A 17,552-nucleotide genomic window follows, 5' to 3' on the forward strand; every position below is an offset into this window, starting at 1 on the left:
AGTCACTATCCTTTAGCCTAGCCTACCTCACAGAGGTGTTGCGAGAATAAACTGGGGAGGGGAAGAACCATATATGACTCCTTGAGCTCTTTGGAAGAAAGCTGAGATCTAAAGGTGATAAGAAAGTCAGATCATGACTAATAGCCATTGATAGCTTTATCTTCCATACTTTTTGTCTGTGAATTTCTCTGAATACTGCTACCCCCTCCCCATTTTTTTTTAGCCCCTGCCCAGGCCTCTTGCTTGTGTAACCCTAGGCCCTCCCAGGTGTTGTTGGACTCCCAGTTCCCATCAGCCCCAGCCAGCATGGCGAATGGTCAGAGAGAATGGGAGATGTAGTCCAGCAACATCTGGAGGGCCGCAGGTTCTCCGCCTCTGCAGTACACATTAGGGACGAAAACCAAAACGGGAGTGGAGATGGCTGAAGTTCGCTTATTTGTCCCATGTCCAGAATGGAAGTCAAATCCAATGAATGTGATCGGTATTTGCTGTTGTTGATGCTTACAGTCCTCAAACAATATGTAACTGATTACATTCTTTTCACCATGTGCATTGTGTTCCCTTTGCGTTGAAATGAATGGGGTGGAATAAGGTAATGGCAATGTAATTTATATAATTAGGAACATAGATTACGTAATTTTGCCACAGCATGCAGCAAGACGAACAACATAGTTTTAGGCTGGTGGTGAACTGCAGCAGAAAGGAAACAGTGCCGCATGCAACGAATACAGGGTAGAACAGGCCTTCTTATATCCCAAGTAAACACACTTTTGGAACAGCAGGAAGTTTCAGAGGGAAAGTGGCTGGCAGGAGAAGGACAAAGTGACTCCATTCTTTCTTGGATGTAAATTCCCTGCTTGTGGCACGTGACCCCTTCAGGGTTTATTCGCAATAAAAAACAACAACTATTATATAAATGAATGAATGAATAAATAAAAGCGAACAGTTGAGCCTCATCATCCCTGCCCCCCACTGAACTTACTGAAATTTCTGTGGAATAGTTCTTCATTTCAGGTGTGCTATGATTCCTGAAGGCCACCGTGATCGACCCCACCTTGCCAGCAAGGCTTAGCTTGCCTTCCGATTGCAAGATAAAATCTCCCTTGTGTAGCTGATGTTTCCCAGACAGCGCAATTGCCTAGAAGAGAGTGGAGGTGTGGGAGCCTAGTGGTTACTAGTGACCATCACAGTAAAGGAAAAAAACAGCAAATATGTGCGTGCAACTGTGGGTAAGAATAATACCTCTATTATATTCCCTCCAAGGCCACCTTCACACCAGACATTTATTCCACTCTTACTCCACTGTAAACAGTCATGGCTTCCCCCAAAGAATCCTGGGTAGTTTGCGAAGGGTGCTGAGAGTTGTCCCTCACAGAACTACAAGTCTCAGAGTTCTCTGGGAAGGGGGACTGACTGTTAAACCACTGTGGCAGGTTTGCATAATATTTGCCTATGCTAATTTTTTAACGTATCGACGCAAATTTAAAAATAAGGACTATAATTTAGATAGAGCATAAGATCATAAGAAGAGCCCTGCTTGATCAGGCCAAAGGCCCATCTAGTCCAGCATCCTGTTCTCACGGTGGCTGACCAGATGCCCACGGGAAGCCTGAAAGCAAGACCTGAACGCAACAGCACTCTCCCTACTTAAGATTCCCAGCAGCAGCTAAACACACTCAAAATCTCCTTTCAGACCTTAAATCTGGTAGTGGAGTGGATGGGGTTGGGGACACTGGAGGCAGGGATGACATGCATGGTGCCCTCTCTCTTCAAACATGACTAGACCGACCACCTAAATAGGGAGAACCTCACTCACTCATTCCACAGGAACACCCATGTGTCCCTATAGATGTATAGTATGTGCTCAGCAGTGCATTCTGATATTAAGGGAGAGAGAGCCACCATTGAACCCCTCCTGAAATGCCTTATTACATGCATTATTAACTATAACACATCCCTAGTTTTTAATGCGCTTCAAACCTCTATCCATGGTAAAGATGCAAGTGTTGATTCTTTTTTCTTTAATTTTCTGTTAATGCGGCAGAAACGTCAATAGATTCTTAGGGAGCCACGCTGTTATTCAAAAAATGGATTGGAATTGATGGTCACAAGTGCCTCTTGATGAAATTAGCTGGAAAGTTTGTGTGACTGGCGCACAAGTATGTATGAGCTGCTTGGGTTTTATTTCTTTGTTTGCTGTAGCCTTAGGTACTGTATTTTCTAAAATGCAAAAATTATAATGTATTCACACACATTTGCACTTTTCTTGGGTTTGCGTGGGAAATGGTCCATGATACATACCAACAAAAACTGCTTGATCAGGCCAAAGGCCCATCTAGTCCAGCATCCTGTTCTCACGGTGGCCGACCAGATGCCTCCATGGGAAGCCTAAAAGGAGGACTCATGTGGGATGTCCAGCAAGTGTCATGGGGAGGCTACCTCCAACAGTGGAGGTAGAAGCACAGTAGAGAAGACCATGGCCAGGTGACCTGTGTGACTGCTCAGTTTGCTGCTGCCCAAGTGTTAATTGTTGAGGTCCCTCCTGCCCTCCCTTTTTAGGGTTCCTTGTCTTGAAACCGTACTTTGATCTGACAGTCCCTCTAACAAAGGATGCCTTCCAACAGAGGGCTCTTCTCTGTCAAGTAGATGCATGAGTTGCTTCCAATGCTAATCCTATTCAGAGGAGACCTATTAAAATTGATGGCCATGACTCCCTTAGGGACATTAATTTCATTGAGTCTACTATGAGTTGAATTGAGTCTACTATGAGTTGAATTGAGTCTACTATGAGTTGAATTGAGTCTACTATGAGTTGAATTGAGTCTACTATGAGTCGGATGCAACCTGTGAAGTACCCAACTGTCAGCACAATCCTATGCATGTCTACTCAGAAGGAAGTCTGATTGAGTTCAATGGGACTGACACCCAGGTAAGCCTGTATAGCTTGAGGCTGCAGTCCTATGCCTGCTTACCTAGGAGGAAGTCCCACTGAATTCAATGGGACTTCCTTCTGAGTAGACATGCATGGGATTGTGGTGTTAATGTTTCACCGCCTGCATGCATTTGAGAGCACAACATATTGCTTACATTTGGAAGGCCGCAGACTCCAAGGCTCATAAAATAATTAAGCCAAGCTGAGTAGTCCGTTTCAACTTTCCCCAGAATGTGCTGACTGGAACATGAAGTCAAAAAGACGTTTTCCAAAATTGCTTCCACCTGAATTTTATCCAGATGCAATGACTTGCTTTTCTGCATTTTTTTTTAACAAGGGAAAATAGAACATATACTGAAAACATTTCTGATGTCCGCAATCATTAACAAGTACTACTTTGAAGCAGTTTAATAACAGCTACTAAGGCTGCTTCCAGACTGTTGCTATTTCTGGGTGAAACTCAATGATACACCAGCAAATTCAGGTCATACAGTTTTAGTTGATTGGGAGGTCCTTTCCAACAAACTCGCTTTACCAAAAGATCAAACTTTTTGCAATGAGGGAAGCGACGAGGAAAATGCACTGGAAAGTGTGAGACCACATAAGAACGTAAGAACAGCCCACCTGGATCAACTCATTTTTTAAAAAGAAAATTACTCTGATTTCAAAAGGAAAAGTGAAGATAAGAAGATCACATCAATGGTCCTTCTAGTCCAACATCCTGTTCTCAGTGGCCAACCAGATGCCCCATGGGAAACTCACAAGCAGGACCTGAGCGCAAGAGCACTCTCCCCTCCTGCAGTTTCCAGCAACTGGTATTCAGAAGCATGTTGCCTCAGACCGTGGGTTCAGATCATAGCCATAGTGGCTAATAGCCATAGATAGTCTTTATCCTTCATTAATTTATCTTATCTGCTTTTAAAGCCATCCACGTTTTTGGCACTCACTGACTCCTCTGGGAATGAATTCCATAGCTTAACGATGCTCTGGGAAATGCTTGCTTGAACGCAACATCACTTAGCCTCTCCACAAACAAATCAGAGTGCATGCTCATTAAATAGCCAGCATAATCTAATCTCCCACATCAGGAGGAATGCTCAATAAACAGGTTGTCTGGAAGAGCACTAACTACTTCCTAAAAAGTAGTTTTGACTACTAGGGAACTACACTCTAGTAAAAGGAATTGGAACTATTTTTTTTTAAGAACTATCATCTCCCCACATTCTCAGTCCTGAGTTAAAACTTAAAACTTTATGGTTCACTAGACTTTAGACAGTTAATGAAAATAGCCTGCTGGACTTTAATGCATTTACTTTACTAAAATACCTGGTGCAAATTCTTCTGTATGAACTGAAAACCAAAAATTAAAAACTAAGAATGAAATGAGACACAAGCCTGTTTCTTTTCTTAATAGATGAAAGTAATGATTAGTTCTGATTAACTACTAATAAAAGTAGTTTAACTATGTAGTTTGAATGACTTTTCATAAAGTAGTTGTAATTGCCATTCAAGGACCCCCACAGACAGAAAACATAGAAATTCCATTGACTAGAATGGACATGCAACAAGATAGCAACCATCTTACCTCATAGGTCAGATTCTGCATGAATCTTTTGCCATCCCACTTCAGGTCTAAGTGCTGATTGAACAAGGCTGCGGTCTGCTCGAGAGACCCACAGGCCTGGAGATTCACCACACTTAGAATGTTCTGAACCTGTCATAATTAGGAATACAAAGCACTGCTCATTGTATTGAGTGGGACAGCTGCGATAACACTATGCAGTGCACTATTTTATTTATTTAACATTTATTATTTATTTAAGTCATTTCTATACCACTTATTTGGGAAACAATCTCAAAGTTTACAACCTAGATCAAAACATTAAACAAAACATCACAAAATATTAAAAGAAAACATTACAAATTCAGGCCAATATAAAAGACACATTCAAAACAATAATTAACAGAAAAATAAAAAGATTCTCTCAAACATAAACATTAGGAATTAGGAATCAAATACAAAATACAAACTCCCAAAACAGCATCATTAGTTAATTAATTAAAACAACTATACTAGGAGCTGCACCCCCCCAATAATCCCTCCCAAATATGTCCTTACCGTCTTCCATGTCTAAATCCCACTCTGATTCATTCCCACAAACCATACAGATAACTTATCTGCAGCCAAACCACCATAAGGAACAAACACTTAGCCTACAAAAATACATAGCAGCCAATGCAACCACTCTCTGCCCGTCCTCAATACCAGTTCAGTTTCTCATATTGGGTGGTATTGAGCATCTTTGAAGCATACCAAAACATGACAACCCAGACTCTCACTCTGGGCAGCACATGCACAATTTAACTATAACCCAATGATACAACATCACTTGCTCTCTACTCAACAGTACAATATTAAAGGGGGTGATGCCCCTTTTATGATTCATTTGCTTACTAGAACAATAGACCTCTAAGCTCTTTGCAGTAGACCAGATTTGTGGAAGGCTCTCCACATGTCGCTGAACTGCCCAACATCATTGGCTGTTGGCCATGCTTGCTGGGGCTTATGGGAGCTGTAGTTCAGCAACATCTGGAGGCCCACTCTTGCAGTAGGCGATCTAAAATATTCATTAGAAATACCAGTTAAAAACATTTACCTGGCCGAAGGAAGCTATGACACAAGCATCCCAAAGGGTGATGTTGAGCTTGGACTTGTCTCCAAAAGTAAATTTAAGATGAGAAGGGTGCCCGTCATTCCAAGCCAGCCACACCTAAAGCCAGCAAAGGAAGTAATGTGCGAAGTTTGAGACACAGCATGAAAAAACAACAACGCTGCAAAAGAAACATTAACATGAAAGTTACAGCCCTTCGATTGTGAGCCCCTCAAGGCGCTTAGCATTCAGAAAAAAACTGGTGTCAACTACTTTAGGGGATCCAATCATTTTGGTTCTTCCACTTTCTCATTTTTCCAGTCTTAAATTCAGTTCTCCACATTTCAGAAGCAATCTGCATTTTTAAAAAATCCTCTTGAAAATTCTTCAGCATTTTAGTGCAAATTTCTTCTAACACATTTTGTACACATTTTCACATGCAAGTTCTCCTAATAGAATGCGTTCTGTATATTTTCACTTAATATATTCATTTTTACATACATTTTCTTATATATTATATATATAATATATATATATATATTTGTAAACATTCCTGGGCTGAAGAACTGCATTGCAAAATTTGAATAAGAAAGAGTGGCGGTCAATATTGATTACAAAAAACAGGGGGGTTCAAAACCCAAAATGACCAAATATTGCAAAATGATTTATTTTGTCTTCTTTAAAATGCCCAACGCGTTTCGGCTCTATTGTATATCAGCCTTCGTCAGGGGCTATAATACAAACACATATATACATTTATATGATTTATATTTTGTTTACATTTTACTCAAATTTCTAAATAAACAGTAAGAAAACACATAATTATAAAAATTGTTTACTTACACTTTTCTTAGTCTACATAAGTTGGGCATTTTAAAGAAGACAAAATAAATCATTTTGCAATATTTGGTCATTTTGGGTTTTGAACCCCCCTGTTTTTTAAAAAATTTGAATAAGTGCAAATTTTGAAGGATGGTTGTGTTTCGGTTCTCATGTTTCAGAAAGTGTGAATTTGATAAATTTGGGCTTTAAATGCAAATTGAATCAAATTTATTCCCCAGCCCTGTATGGAATACAGTGGGATATAAATCAAAAGAAAGAAAGGTTGTGTTTGCATGACCATACTGAGATATGAACCATTTGCTCCCACGCTGTAGGTTCTCTTTGCAGAAGTGCTGAAACAATCCAGGAAGCCATAGTTAATTATAGTTTTCCCTTATGTCTGAACTGGGAAACTATGGTTAGCAGCTTCCCAAGAAGCCCAGGATATGGAAGCCATGGTTTGAAGTTGAGTGCAATGCATGTGCCAGCCCTTACGTGAGGGATGGGAAACTTATGGCTCTCCCATCAGTCCGAGCCAACATTGCCAATAGTCAGGGATTATGGGACTTGTAGTTCGGCAAGTTTTGGAGGGCCACAGGTTTCCCCATCCTTGCCTTACATGATCCTGGTCAATTGAAAATGGTGCCCATACATTATTAGAAGCATACTGCTGCTTTCCTATATACATCTTCTTGGGAATAACCTCCTTTGAAGTGAACGTCTTCAGTTTTGAATTTTTGAACAGTCATCTACAGCAGGGGTTCCCAAACGGTGGCCCATCAACCACCAGTGGTCCACGAGCTTCATTTAGGTGGTCCGCAGCAAGCTCGCATTAAATATTCACGTTGATTTTAATTGTAATTTTATTGTTTCTTTTCTTTCTTCCGTTGTAATTTATTGCGAGACAGTCTGAATTCTATGGAATGCAGATGCCAACACCATAAAATAAAAGAATCAACAAAAAATACAATTAAAAATCATACAGCACCTAGCACAGTGCAGTACAATTGCTACAACAGGCAGCAAAAAACCCACTAAGTGGACTGCCAAGGCCCTCAGCCGTCTCCAACTGGTCTGTAGGGAAAAATAGTTTGGGAACCACTGATTTATAGGATTGCACTGTTAACCAATTTGCGTGGCCCATCCTGTCTGTTTACCTGCTGGTTGTATGTGCCTCTTCTGCTTTCTGTTAGGGAACGCACCTCCATGTGTTTCATGGTGAAGTTAAAAGGGTGAGCTACAGCAATGCAGTAATGGACCCGTTCTTTCCCCAACTTGAGGGATGAAGATACTGAGACCTGTTGTCATCATCAGAAAGAGAGGTTATGCAAGTAGTGGTAATAGCACTCTCCGCAGCTATCTACATTTACAAATGGGGTAGAAAATTAATTTTGTATTCTGGAAAGTTGGGGAGGGTTAGACAGGAAAGGGCTTAGGAGGCCAGAAGGGCTGTTTCGTGCTCCTTAATCATCAGTGGCTGCGTACACTGAAAGCGCATGACTTCCCCCCCAAAATCCTGGGAGTCGTTGCTTGTTAAGGGGGCTGGGAATTGTAGCTCTGGGATAGGTAAGCTATAATTCTCAGGATTTTTTTGGGGGGGGGAGGGAACAATTGCCATGTACTTTAAATGTATGGTGTGTTTGCAGCCAGTGACAAAGTGTGCCAGCCATATCTTTTCATAGGGATATGACAGGAAGGCTAGCAGATGGCTGGAGAAGATGCCTCATCCTTGTCCCATGCCCCAGTTCAAGGGACGGTATGTGCAGAAAGAAATTCTGATATCCTGAATATCCTGTTTGCTGGATGGATCACAGAGGGGTGTGTGAGTGTGTCAAGAAGCTCGCCTACTGTACAAAAGGTAATATTTACATTCACCGCTCCTCCCACTTTTGCTTCTGGCCCCACCCACCACTGGCATGTGGCCCCCAGAAGGTTGCCCAGAAAGGAATGTGGCCCTTGGGATGAAAAAACGTTCCCCACCCGTTTTAAGTGGTGATGCTGGCAACTGAATGTGAGGCCTTCTGCATGCAAATCACACACTCTGTGTTTCTGTGTGGTCTGAACTTGACATATTGGTCGATATAGGAGAGGAAGAAATCTGTTTCCTTTGTAGGGCCGAAGCTGTGTAGTGTTGTACGAACTGAGACTCTAACTCTGGCCCGTCTGCACTGGCTTCCTATCTGTTTCCGGGCTAAATTCAAAGTGCTGGTTTTGACCTATAAAGCCCTACACGGCATGGGACCGCAATATCTGGTGGAACGCCTCTCCCAATATGAACCTACCCATACACCGCGCTCAACATCTAAGGCCCTCCTCCGAGTACCATCCCATCGAGAAGCTCAGAGGGTAATGACTAGAACTAGGGCCTTTTCAGTGGTGGCCCCCGAACTGTGGAATACTTTTCTTGATGAGGTGCGCCTGGCGCCGACGCTGTTATCTTTCCGGCGCCAGGTGAAAACTTTTTTATACTCCCAGGCATTTTAAACTGTATCTTATGTGTATTTTATAGTGTATTTTAACAGTATTGCATTATTGTTGTATTTTGGTGTAGTTTGGTTCCCTGCTTGTTTGTTTGTTTTTTGATTCTGTTATATCTATTGTATTTATATATTGTGCTTGTTTTATTTCTGATGTACACCGCCCAGAGAGCCTTTTAGGCTTAGGGCGGTATATAAATAAAATAAAATAAAATAAATAAATAACTCACTCTCATTTCTGCCCTGCGCCCTCTGTTACCTGCTCCTTTGTGTCCCAGCCAACAATAATATTGTCCCTGTGGCTCCGCACAGAATGCTCCGCAAGTAGGCTGAGCATTGAACACTGAGGAAAAGGGATCAAGAAAGGATGACCGATCTCCACTGAAAAAGAAAACAAGCCACGTTTCCTGTTAGACATGCTGGTCTTGGGTCTGGATGGAAGAGAATTTCAATTCAGCCCACATTTCAAGCCAAATTGATCAAATTTGCACGTTATGAAAACAATGCGACAACCGAAACACAACCATCTTTCAAAATTTGCACTTACTTGAATTTTGCAGTGCACCTCACCAACCAGTCAATGTTCACAAAAATGCCTACCCGAGGGGAAAGTGTGCAAAAGAAGAAGAATATATGAGTGAAAATAATATGCAAAAATGCATTATATGTCGAGAAATGGCTTGCAGAAATGTGTACATTAGTCACAGCTCCCTACAAAAGTGTGTTTACTAGGAGAAAAATGCTGGAGAATTTTCATGAGGATTTTTAAAAAAATTGCCGATCGCCGCAGAAATGGGGAAAACTGAAGGTAAGACTGGAGATATGACAAGCGGAGAGAACCGAAATTGACAGGTCTTTCCATCCTTAGATGGAACTAGACCCTCTTGCCAGCTCTTATCCCCATCTCTAATCCTCAGAGCCCCAGGTGGTCACTTGTGCTCAGAGCAGCCCCTGGTAGCGAACTTACTCAAAGAGTTCCATTGCCCCCTTTCATCACCAGACTCGGCTATATTTATTTTGTGCCCTCTACTGTCTACTTTTTCATTCTTCTTGTTCTTGCTGGCTTGCCACTAGGGATGATAACCCTAGAGACTTCTGTCCTATCATTCTTCCTCTTCCCCCTCTTGGGTCTCCTCACTGGGGCAACCCAAATTCCTTTTGTGGCTCACCTCTTTCCCCTCCATCTCCTCCTCTCCTGAGTCTCCAAACTGCCCTGATTTCTTGGTCAGTATTTCTCTTCTGTTATTCCAAGACCCCTCCTCCTCCTCCTCCTCCCTTCTGAGATTCTCTCCCACTCTTCTCAGACACTGAACTTTTATCTCTTGAAGGACGCTCTCAGCATTCTACCAGCATATCTACCAACGCTCCCACTCAGCTGTATGCCGGCTCAGCCACTGAGTTAAATGAGGAGTGCCAGCATCTGTCAGACTCTTTTCACACTTCCTTTAATGAGATACTCCACTGTCATGAGAAGAAAGTACTCCAGGGGACACTGAAGGTCTTCATGGGCTACATGCAGCCTGCAGGCTGTGGGTTGCCCATAAGGGTCGGAAGGAGTGAGGGAAGGGACCAGGGACATTGCCCTGAGCTCCTTGAAGGAAGATTGGGATGCAACTGCAACATAAGAAGTGCAACATTTCCCATTATTTTTACATCTAAGGAGATGGGCGAATCTGTCAATTTTTGTTCTCTTATTTTCTCATTTTCCCACTGTTCAGTTCTCCACCTTTTCACATTAGTTTGCAATTTCTTTCCCTCCCCAAAAAGTCCTCACGAACATCCATCAGCATTTTAGTGTGAATTTCTCATAATATGCACACCTCAATTTTGCCTTATTAAGTACACATCTTTTGCAAATCCCCTTCATTAAGGCATTTTCGTATGTTATTTTCACAAAGACACACACACTTTACTGCAGTATATGCATTTTTGTACGCATTATTTCACTGGAGAATGTCATTGCGTAGTTTGAAGTGCAAATTTTGAGGCGTGGCTGCATGTCGGTTTGCATAGTGTTGCGGAAAGTGCACATGACATAGGCTCGCCTTTGAAGGTGAACTGAATCCATTCTCTCCCCCAGCCCCACCTCCATGTTAACTAGATGCCCTGAATGAATTTCTGCCCATCACACAGGTGTGAAAGACACAGAGCCTCTGCCAAGGAAAGGGGTTCTACTTCAATCTTATAAGGGTGCTCAAATGGACATCACTTACAAGGCTTCAGACAGGCGGTCTCCCAGCTTTCCTGGAGATGCCGGGGATTGAACCTGGGACCTTCTGCATGCAAGGCAGGTGCTCTGCCACTGAGCTATGGCCTTTCCCCTAGCTTAGAGCTCTTTCCCATCTGACTTTCATCTCACTTGCAACCTGGATATTTTTAACTGGAGATGCCAGGGGTTGAACCTGGGATCCTAGGAATGCAAAGCCAGTGCTCTCTATCCAGCCCTGGGGCCAGCCTTCCTTGTTAGATGGGGCAGCCACATTTCTAGGTGGAGCTAACCATGTTTCTAGGAGGGACATTTGGGCATAGTACCAGCCAATTGCCCCCAACTGGCAGAGAAGACATGAGGGCCAGGCCAGGGGGAGGGAAAGGCAGTGACCTTCCCTCACACTCCTCTGTCCAGAGAGTGTGTTAACTTAACATGAATGAACTTTCATCTGTTGACTTGTCTCACCCTTTCTTGAGAGATCCCAAGGAATACCAGACTCAAAAGCTTGACTTTGCCTACAGCTACAGTCCTCTTTCGCCTGTGGTCTGTCCCTGTGTTCTGATTCTTCATGAACTGAACTACTTTGGTAATGACAGGGGGCTCCTGAGCTTGGTTTTGATGCTGCATTAGTTATCTCAGTTTTAGCTTCCACACAAAACCCAAACTTGTCCATACTACAAGTGTAGGAATGGCAGAGAGAAAGCAAATACTTTAGGGTGTGTTTGTTAATTCCTCCTTGAGAGTCCCTCCAACTACTCTTGTTCCTGACCTTTAGGTTTTCCTTCCTGTTGGACAATCAAGGGAATTTTTTTTAAGTGGCTGTTAAATAAAGGACTAACTAAGAAAGTGGAAACTAATTGTGGAAAGTGATTGGGATTATTTTACTGGTCCCTGGATTGATTTTTTTTCTGCATAGAAACCAGAAAAGGCATCATGCTCAGCTGCACATACTGGGAAAATCAGAAATGAGGCCCTAGTTACAGCCTTGGTGGCCAGACAGCCAGCTAGCTCTGTAGTGATTACAACAATAGTTCTATTCTTCTAGGCTGTTTTCATTCTTTGCCATCAAGTATTCAAGAAAAATAAGACAAAATAGCCACTATGACTGTGAGTACAGTGAGTGCTTTAAAAGAGTAAGGGGTAATTTAGGGAAGCCATTTTTTTTCCAGATCACTTGAAGTTATCTCTGTATTTCACCTTTTAGCAATAAGCATTCAATCCTGTTCTACTCATTATAAAACTGCAGAATAAACAAACTCTTATTTTTACTGTAGGCAAACAAAGATGCTTCTTTATTGCTGGCTGGATAGAGCACACAACTGAAACTGAAACTGAAAAGCAGGGCAAAGGAATGTCCACCCATAATACAAAGTTCTAATATTTAACTCTTCAAGTGTCATAAAGGCTGTTTTTTTTCAGAATCACTTAAGTAGTTCTAGGGTGATTGGTGAAAAATCTACCCTTGGTCAGGGAAAGTCTTGAGTGGTCAGACTTTTGGGGGCTCTTCCAGATGAGGCTTTTGTTGTGCACTCGCCTTGCCTTATTCACTAAATTTTTCAGAGGCACCTATTCTTAAATTATTCCTTTTCACTTTTCACATATTTTCTATTCAATTTTCACAAACAAATACTGGGGGGCAGTGCCCCCATTTACTCCTTCCTGGCTACAGGTCTGGCTCTACCACTGAACGATGGCCATTCTTGTCTGATCATTGCTTGCATAACAGTTTTATAGAAACCTACCCTTCAGTTCGTGACCTCCAGATATCTTTGGAAAGAGTCCGCTGTAACTGCCTGCAAGTTTTACCTCTTTGCCGTCCCATAACGCAACCCAACTCAGTACTCTAGTTCTCTTGCTTGTTTGGTAAGCTGTTGTGAGAACAAATCGCCTTGGAAGGACTGTGAACTGAAATCATAATAAAAAAGAGAGGAGTCACATCCATTCCTAGTTGTAGACACTGAAATGTCAGTCCAGCCATGCCAGTAACAGAGCACTTCCCAAGCTTCCATTCTGTGCAGAGTCATCACTGAAAAGACCCTTCCCTAGGTCACCATACCACATACTTTATCCTGTGTATAAAAATGAGATCGGTGGTTCCCAACCTTTCCCCTTCAATGGACCACTTGAAAATTGCTGATGGTCTCGGACCACTTAACAATTTCTCTATCTGTTGTAGCAATTGCTCGATGCTGTATAATTTTTAATTGCACTTATACTGCTTCTTTCATTTCTTATATCTTATTGTATTACAATTTTCATTCCATAGAATTCAAGTGCCATACTATAAAAGACGTTATAGGACATAAAATAATAAAAAATTCAATTAAAAAACAAATTGGGCTTATCTCTGAAGTAGACATGGATAGGACTGCACTGAGAGAGTGCAATGGATAAAACGTGCATTGTACTGAATTAAAAAGCATGCCAGAGAAAATGCACATATAGAACTACTGTAAATTTTGTATGTTAGACTCAGGTTGCATGCCACTTACATCGCTGGTTAATTTATAATTTTTGTTCTATAATACTTATTTTTTTAATGAATGATGCTTGATTATTTCCCACCTCCTAGTTTTCTTGTGTGTATAGATTAAAAAATAACAAAAGTATTCAAAAGCGGTCATACCAACCTGAGGCATGGTGTGCATCAATTCAAGAATGTGTGTGTGGTTGCTTGCAGAAAATGCTAATTTTGTCAAAACAAGGAAATCCTTATTTTCCATTTGGATGGAAAATTTACCTTCTGCTTCTTTGGTCAAATAATTCACCTAAAAGAAGTACAAAGGAGATTTAAACAACAACAACAAATGTGTGTATATGTATAAGATTCTTGTAAACTTCTTAAAAAATGAATAGCGGTATACAAATATTTTGTATAAATAAAAAAAAGACACCTGCAACAAAATTTTGCAGTGTGAAGTGCTCCTCTTCTGGGTTCCCATAGAAATGGGGTCCTTGCATGCCCTTGCACATACGCTCTATATTGAGCCTTAGAAGCCCTTCCCCATACCCTCCATATTAAGCTTCTTGGACCCCAGCCTAATTCTGCATCACGATAGACCTTATTTATTTGAGTTCTGGTGTGGCCTTGATGTCTTGGACCAATTTCAGCTGTAGCCATCCAAAGCAGCCCCCAAAGGTGTTGGTGCCAAGGGCGGGGAGGGACTGAAAGGAAGGAAAGCCCCACCTCCAGATCAATGGAGGATGCTTCATTAGGGTGAATGGGACCTGTCCCACCAACCTCAGTTTGCCCTCAGCCAAGCCCACCTGCCTGCTTTCGTACCTACAACCCGTCTAGATGGTGACACTGCCTGTTAGCTTCCTGCTTCTTAATCTCAGGGTTGCCTTCGTGGAACTCAGCAGGGAAGAGGATGGGGACAAAGCTAGAATGAGTTGGCTCTGTGCAGTGCCATTGGCTCTGGTGCCACCTCCTGTTGGGCTCCCTGCATTCTGCCCCACCAGTCCCAACAGGCACCAGGCACCGCTGGCCCAGAGATGTAGTTCCCTCCCATTGCTGTTATCTCCACAGGTATTTGAAGGAAATGCACTTTTCACAGACAAATTATGTCGGCATAAATTTGTAAAGTAAAACAACTCTGCAATCCTGCTTACTTGAACTTTAATGCCACTAAAATCAATAAGACTTTTTTCAGAATTTTCGTTTTAAAGGATAGGAGGGTTAATGTGACATATACAATTATTTTGCTTTCTGAAATGGAGAAAGGGGGACAGAGTTTATCCCCACCCATGTAATTTACCTTCCTCCAATTTATTCTTTGCTAAGCCACTCATAGCCAAGGGTGTAGTCGCCTGGGGTCATGGGGGGACTTTTGTGAAAGCAGGGTCCCAGCCAAGTCCCTATGTATGAGCCAATCATCATGAAGAGAGCATGTTAGCCACTTAGAAAAGTCCTTGTCCTTTCATGTTGATTGGAGTCAATCAGAAAGAAAGGAGGCGAGTCAGCCACTGACAAGACTCTTCTCAGCAGCTAAAACACAGCCTCCCCTTTCATGCTGATTGGCTCCTAGGGACATCTCTTGTAGTAGTGTGGACTTGGAGAGGACACAGAGAGCAAATGAGAGAAAGTGGAAAAGGGGGCACGGCTACGAGGGGGTGTGGCGTGGCTATCATGAAGGAGCCCTGCACTTCTGAATTTGACACTATACTACTGCTGATAGATTCCCAGGAGCAGGGATGGAAGGACCTGTCAACTTCAGATTCTCTCATTTTCCCGTTCTTCAGTTCTCAACATTCCTGCAGAAATTTATGTTTTTTAAAATAAACCTTCATGAAAAATCCTCAGCATCACAGGGTGAATTTCCCCTAATAAACACATTTTTGTATGCAGCTCTGACTAAGGTACACATTTTTGCAAGCAGTTTCTCCCAATGCAATGCATTTTTGTATGTTATTTTTACAAATCTATTCATTCTTATGCACACTTCCCTCTAACATATGCATTTTTGTAAACATCCTTTGGTTGGAGAACTGCATTGCAACATTCGGATAAGTGCAAATTTCAAGGGAGGGTTGAGTTTCGGTGTGCATATTGTTTCGGAAAGTGCGAATTTAATAGATTGGGCTTGAAATGAGAACTGAATCAAATTTCCCCCCCTGTTCCAAATGACGCTTAATTGGGAGCAGCTACCTTTGAGGAAACTTCAGCCATGCTGGGGAAATACTGAAGGAGATATGGCAGGTTCTGGAGCAACTTGGTATGTAATTCTTCACTAGAGAAAAAGAGACAATCTTTAATCAAATGAATAGATCAAACTCATAGATCATCCATGACTCTGAGGGAGCTTGCAGACTGTCCCTGTTTTCACATACCAGCAAATCCAGGTCGCACAATTACAGCTGTTCTGGCGCTCCTGTGCAACCTGTCGTTAACCCATCCCTGATTCTGGACTTTACATGCCTGCAGCATGTGAGCTTCAGTCCAGTGGAAATAGTAGCTGGGGGAGGGGGGAGGATTTTCAATGAGATCATGGCTATGTTCACACCATACATTTGAAGCACATGTCTTTCCCCAAAGAATCCTGGGGACTGTAGTTTACCCCTTAGAGAGCTACAATTCTGAGCACCCTTAAACTTCAGTTCCTGGGATTCTTTGGAGGAGGTAATGTGCTTTAAAGGTGCTTTAAATCTATGGCATGTATGCACCCATAGTACAGAGGGGAAAGGGTTAACTCCCATATCCCATATGATATGGTCCCAATTCAGATCAGCTTAACCCCAGTGGTTTTTATTTTAAAAGGAAAAAACACACACCACCAAGACCTGTTAAATGTCATTGGCATTCTCCCCGAACCCTGGGACAAAAGAACCATCTTGACATTGGCCAAGACCAGCCTCTTACCTTTGCAACTTATGTTTAGCCCTGAAAACAAAGAACAGATTTAGGTTTGGGTCACAAGCCAGTTTCAGGGATGCTTCCGTTTTGTTTTCAGACAAGATCTCAAGGAGCGTCAGCTGAAGTAATACAAGGGAAAAGAGAAAACGCAACTTGGACACGTGCCTGTTTGACTGCTTCAGTCTGCAAAACCGGCACTGTTACAGGGTGCCACATAATACTAGTTCCACACTTGCAGTCTTTTAGTGTGGCAGCACCTGCACTTTGGAACTCCCTGCCTATTGACATCAGGCAGACACTTTCACTGTATTCTTTTCAGTTCCTGCTTAAAACATTTCTGATTAGGCAGCCCTATCTAGATACATAGATGCTGATGTGTTCTAATCTCTTTTTGCCACCACACAAAAGAAGACTCGTGACACAAATATGGAATAATGTTATATTTATTAAAATATAACACACTAAATAAAATTCAATTCAGCCAATTAATCGAATATAAAATACTTCGGGCAGGTGAGGCTAAACCTAAGTGGGAGGGACTTCTCCCTCCCATTCTGAAGGCAAGTAATTCTCCTCGGACTGTAACTCCCCAGTCAAGGATGTGGGAGAAATCCTCCCTCCTTGCTATTGGAGTCAGGTATGTGGTTCCAACCTCCGCATCCTGGCCCCGCCGTACAGGTGTTGACCATGATGCGCAAGCTGGTCCCACGAGGACACTCCCCAGATCCCCACCAGACATTAAGCCCTGATGGTTCCCTAGGTAGTGCCCTTTACCAGAATGCCTCAACCGCCTCAATTTTAACCCCAATATACCCCACCTGCCCGAATTCCAGGCCAGCCAAAGCCGAAACACCTCAACCCTACCCGACAGGCCAATTGAATTAAACCCAAGCAATATGGAGTAGGCAAAACCAAAGGGATTCTGAAATCAGGATCCCCCCCCAAAAAATTCCTACTCAGCCCCATTCGGCGACTAGCAGAGCCCATACTGACAAGGGAGGGAGGGAGGGTGCCACAAGGCAAAAAAGGCAAGTGCGAAGGGAGGAGCAGTCTTATATATGACTGCTCGAACCCTTCCCTAATTGGTGAATAGATCTCATGTGGCTCA

General features: G+C 42.5%; 1 protein-coding gene across 1 annotated transcript in view; it reads right to left on the reverse strand.

The window, feature by feature from the left end:
• Positions 1 to 17,552, reverse strand: part of LOC133372116 (uncharacterized) — a 135,468-nt gene that overhangs the window by 26,476 nt on the left and 91,440 nt on the right. The window contains exons 48-57 of the mRNA XM_061600419.1: positions 16,451 to 16,563; positions 15,740 to 15,821; positions 13,722 to 13,859; positions 12,834 to 12,996; positions 9,142 to 9,263; positions 7,563 to 7,703; positions 5,590 to 5,703; positions 4,518 to 4,646; positions 3,088 to 3,249; positions 983 to 1,138 (exon numbers count right to left, since the gene is read on the reverse strand). Coding sequence (XP_061456403.1) covers positions 983 to 1,138; positions 3,088 to 3,249; positions 4,518 to 4,646; positions 5,590 to 5,703; positions 7,563 to 7,703; positions 9,142 to 9,263; positions 12,834 to 12,996; positions 13,722 to 13,859; positions 15,740 to 15,821; positions 16,451 to 16,563 — 1,320 coding nt within the window. The remainder of the gene's footprint in view (positions 1 to 982; positions 1,139 to 3,087; positions 3,250 to 4,517; positions 4,647 to 5,589; positions 5,704 to 7,562; positions 7,704 to 9,141; positions 9,264 to 12,833; positions 12,997 to 13,721; positions 13,860 to 15,739; positions 15,822 to 16,450; positions 16,564 to 17,552) is intronic.

This window comes from Rhineura floridana, chromosome 17, assembly GCF_030035675.1.
Source record: "Rhineura floridana isolate rRhiFlo1 chromosome 17, rRhiFlo1.hap2, whole genome shotgun sequence".
NCBI classification, from domain to species: Eukaryota; Metazoa; Chordata; class Lepidosauria; order Squamata; family Rhineuridae; genus Rhineura; species Rhineura floridana.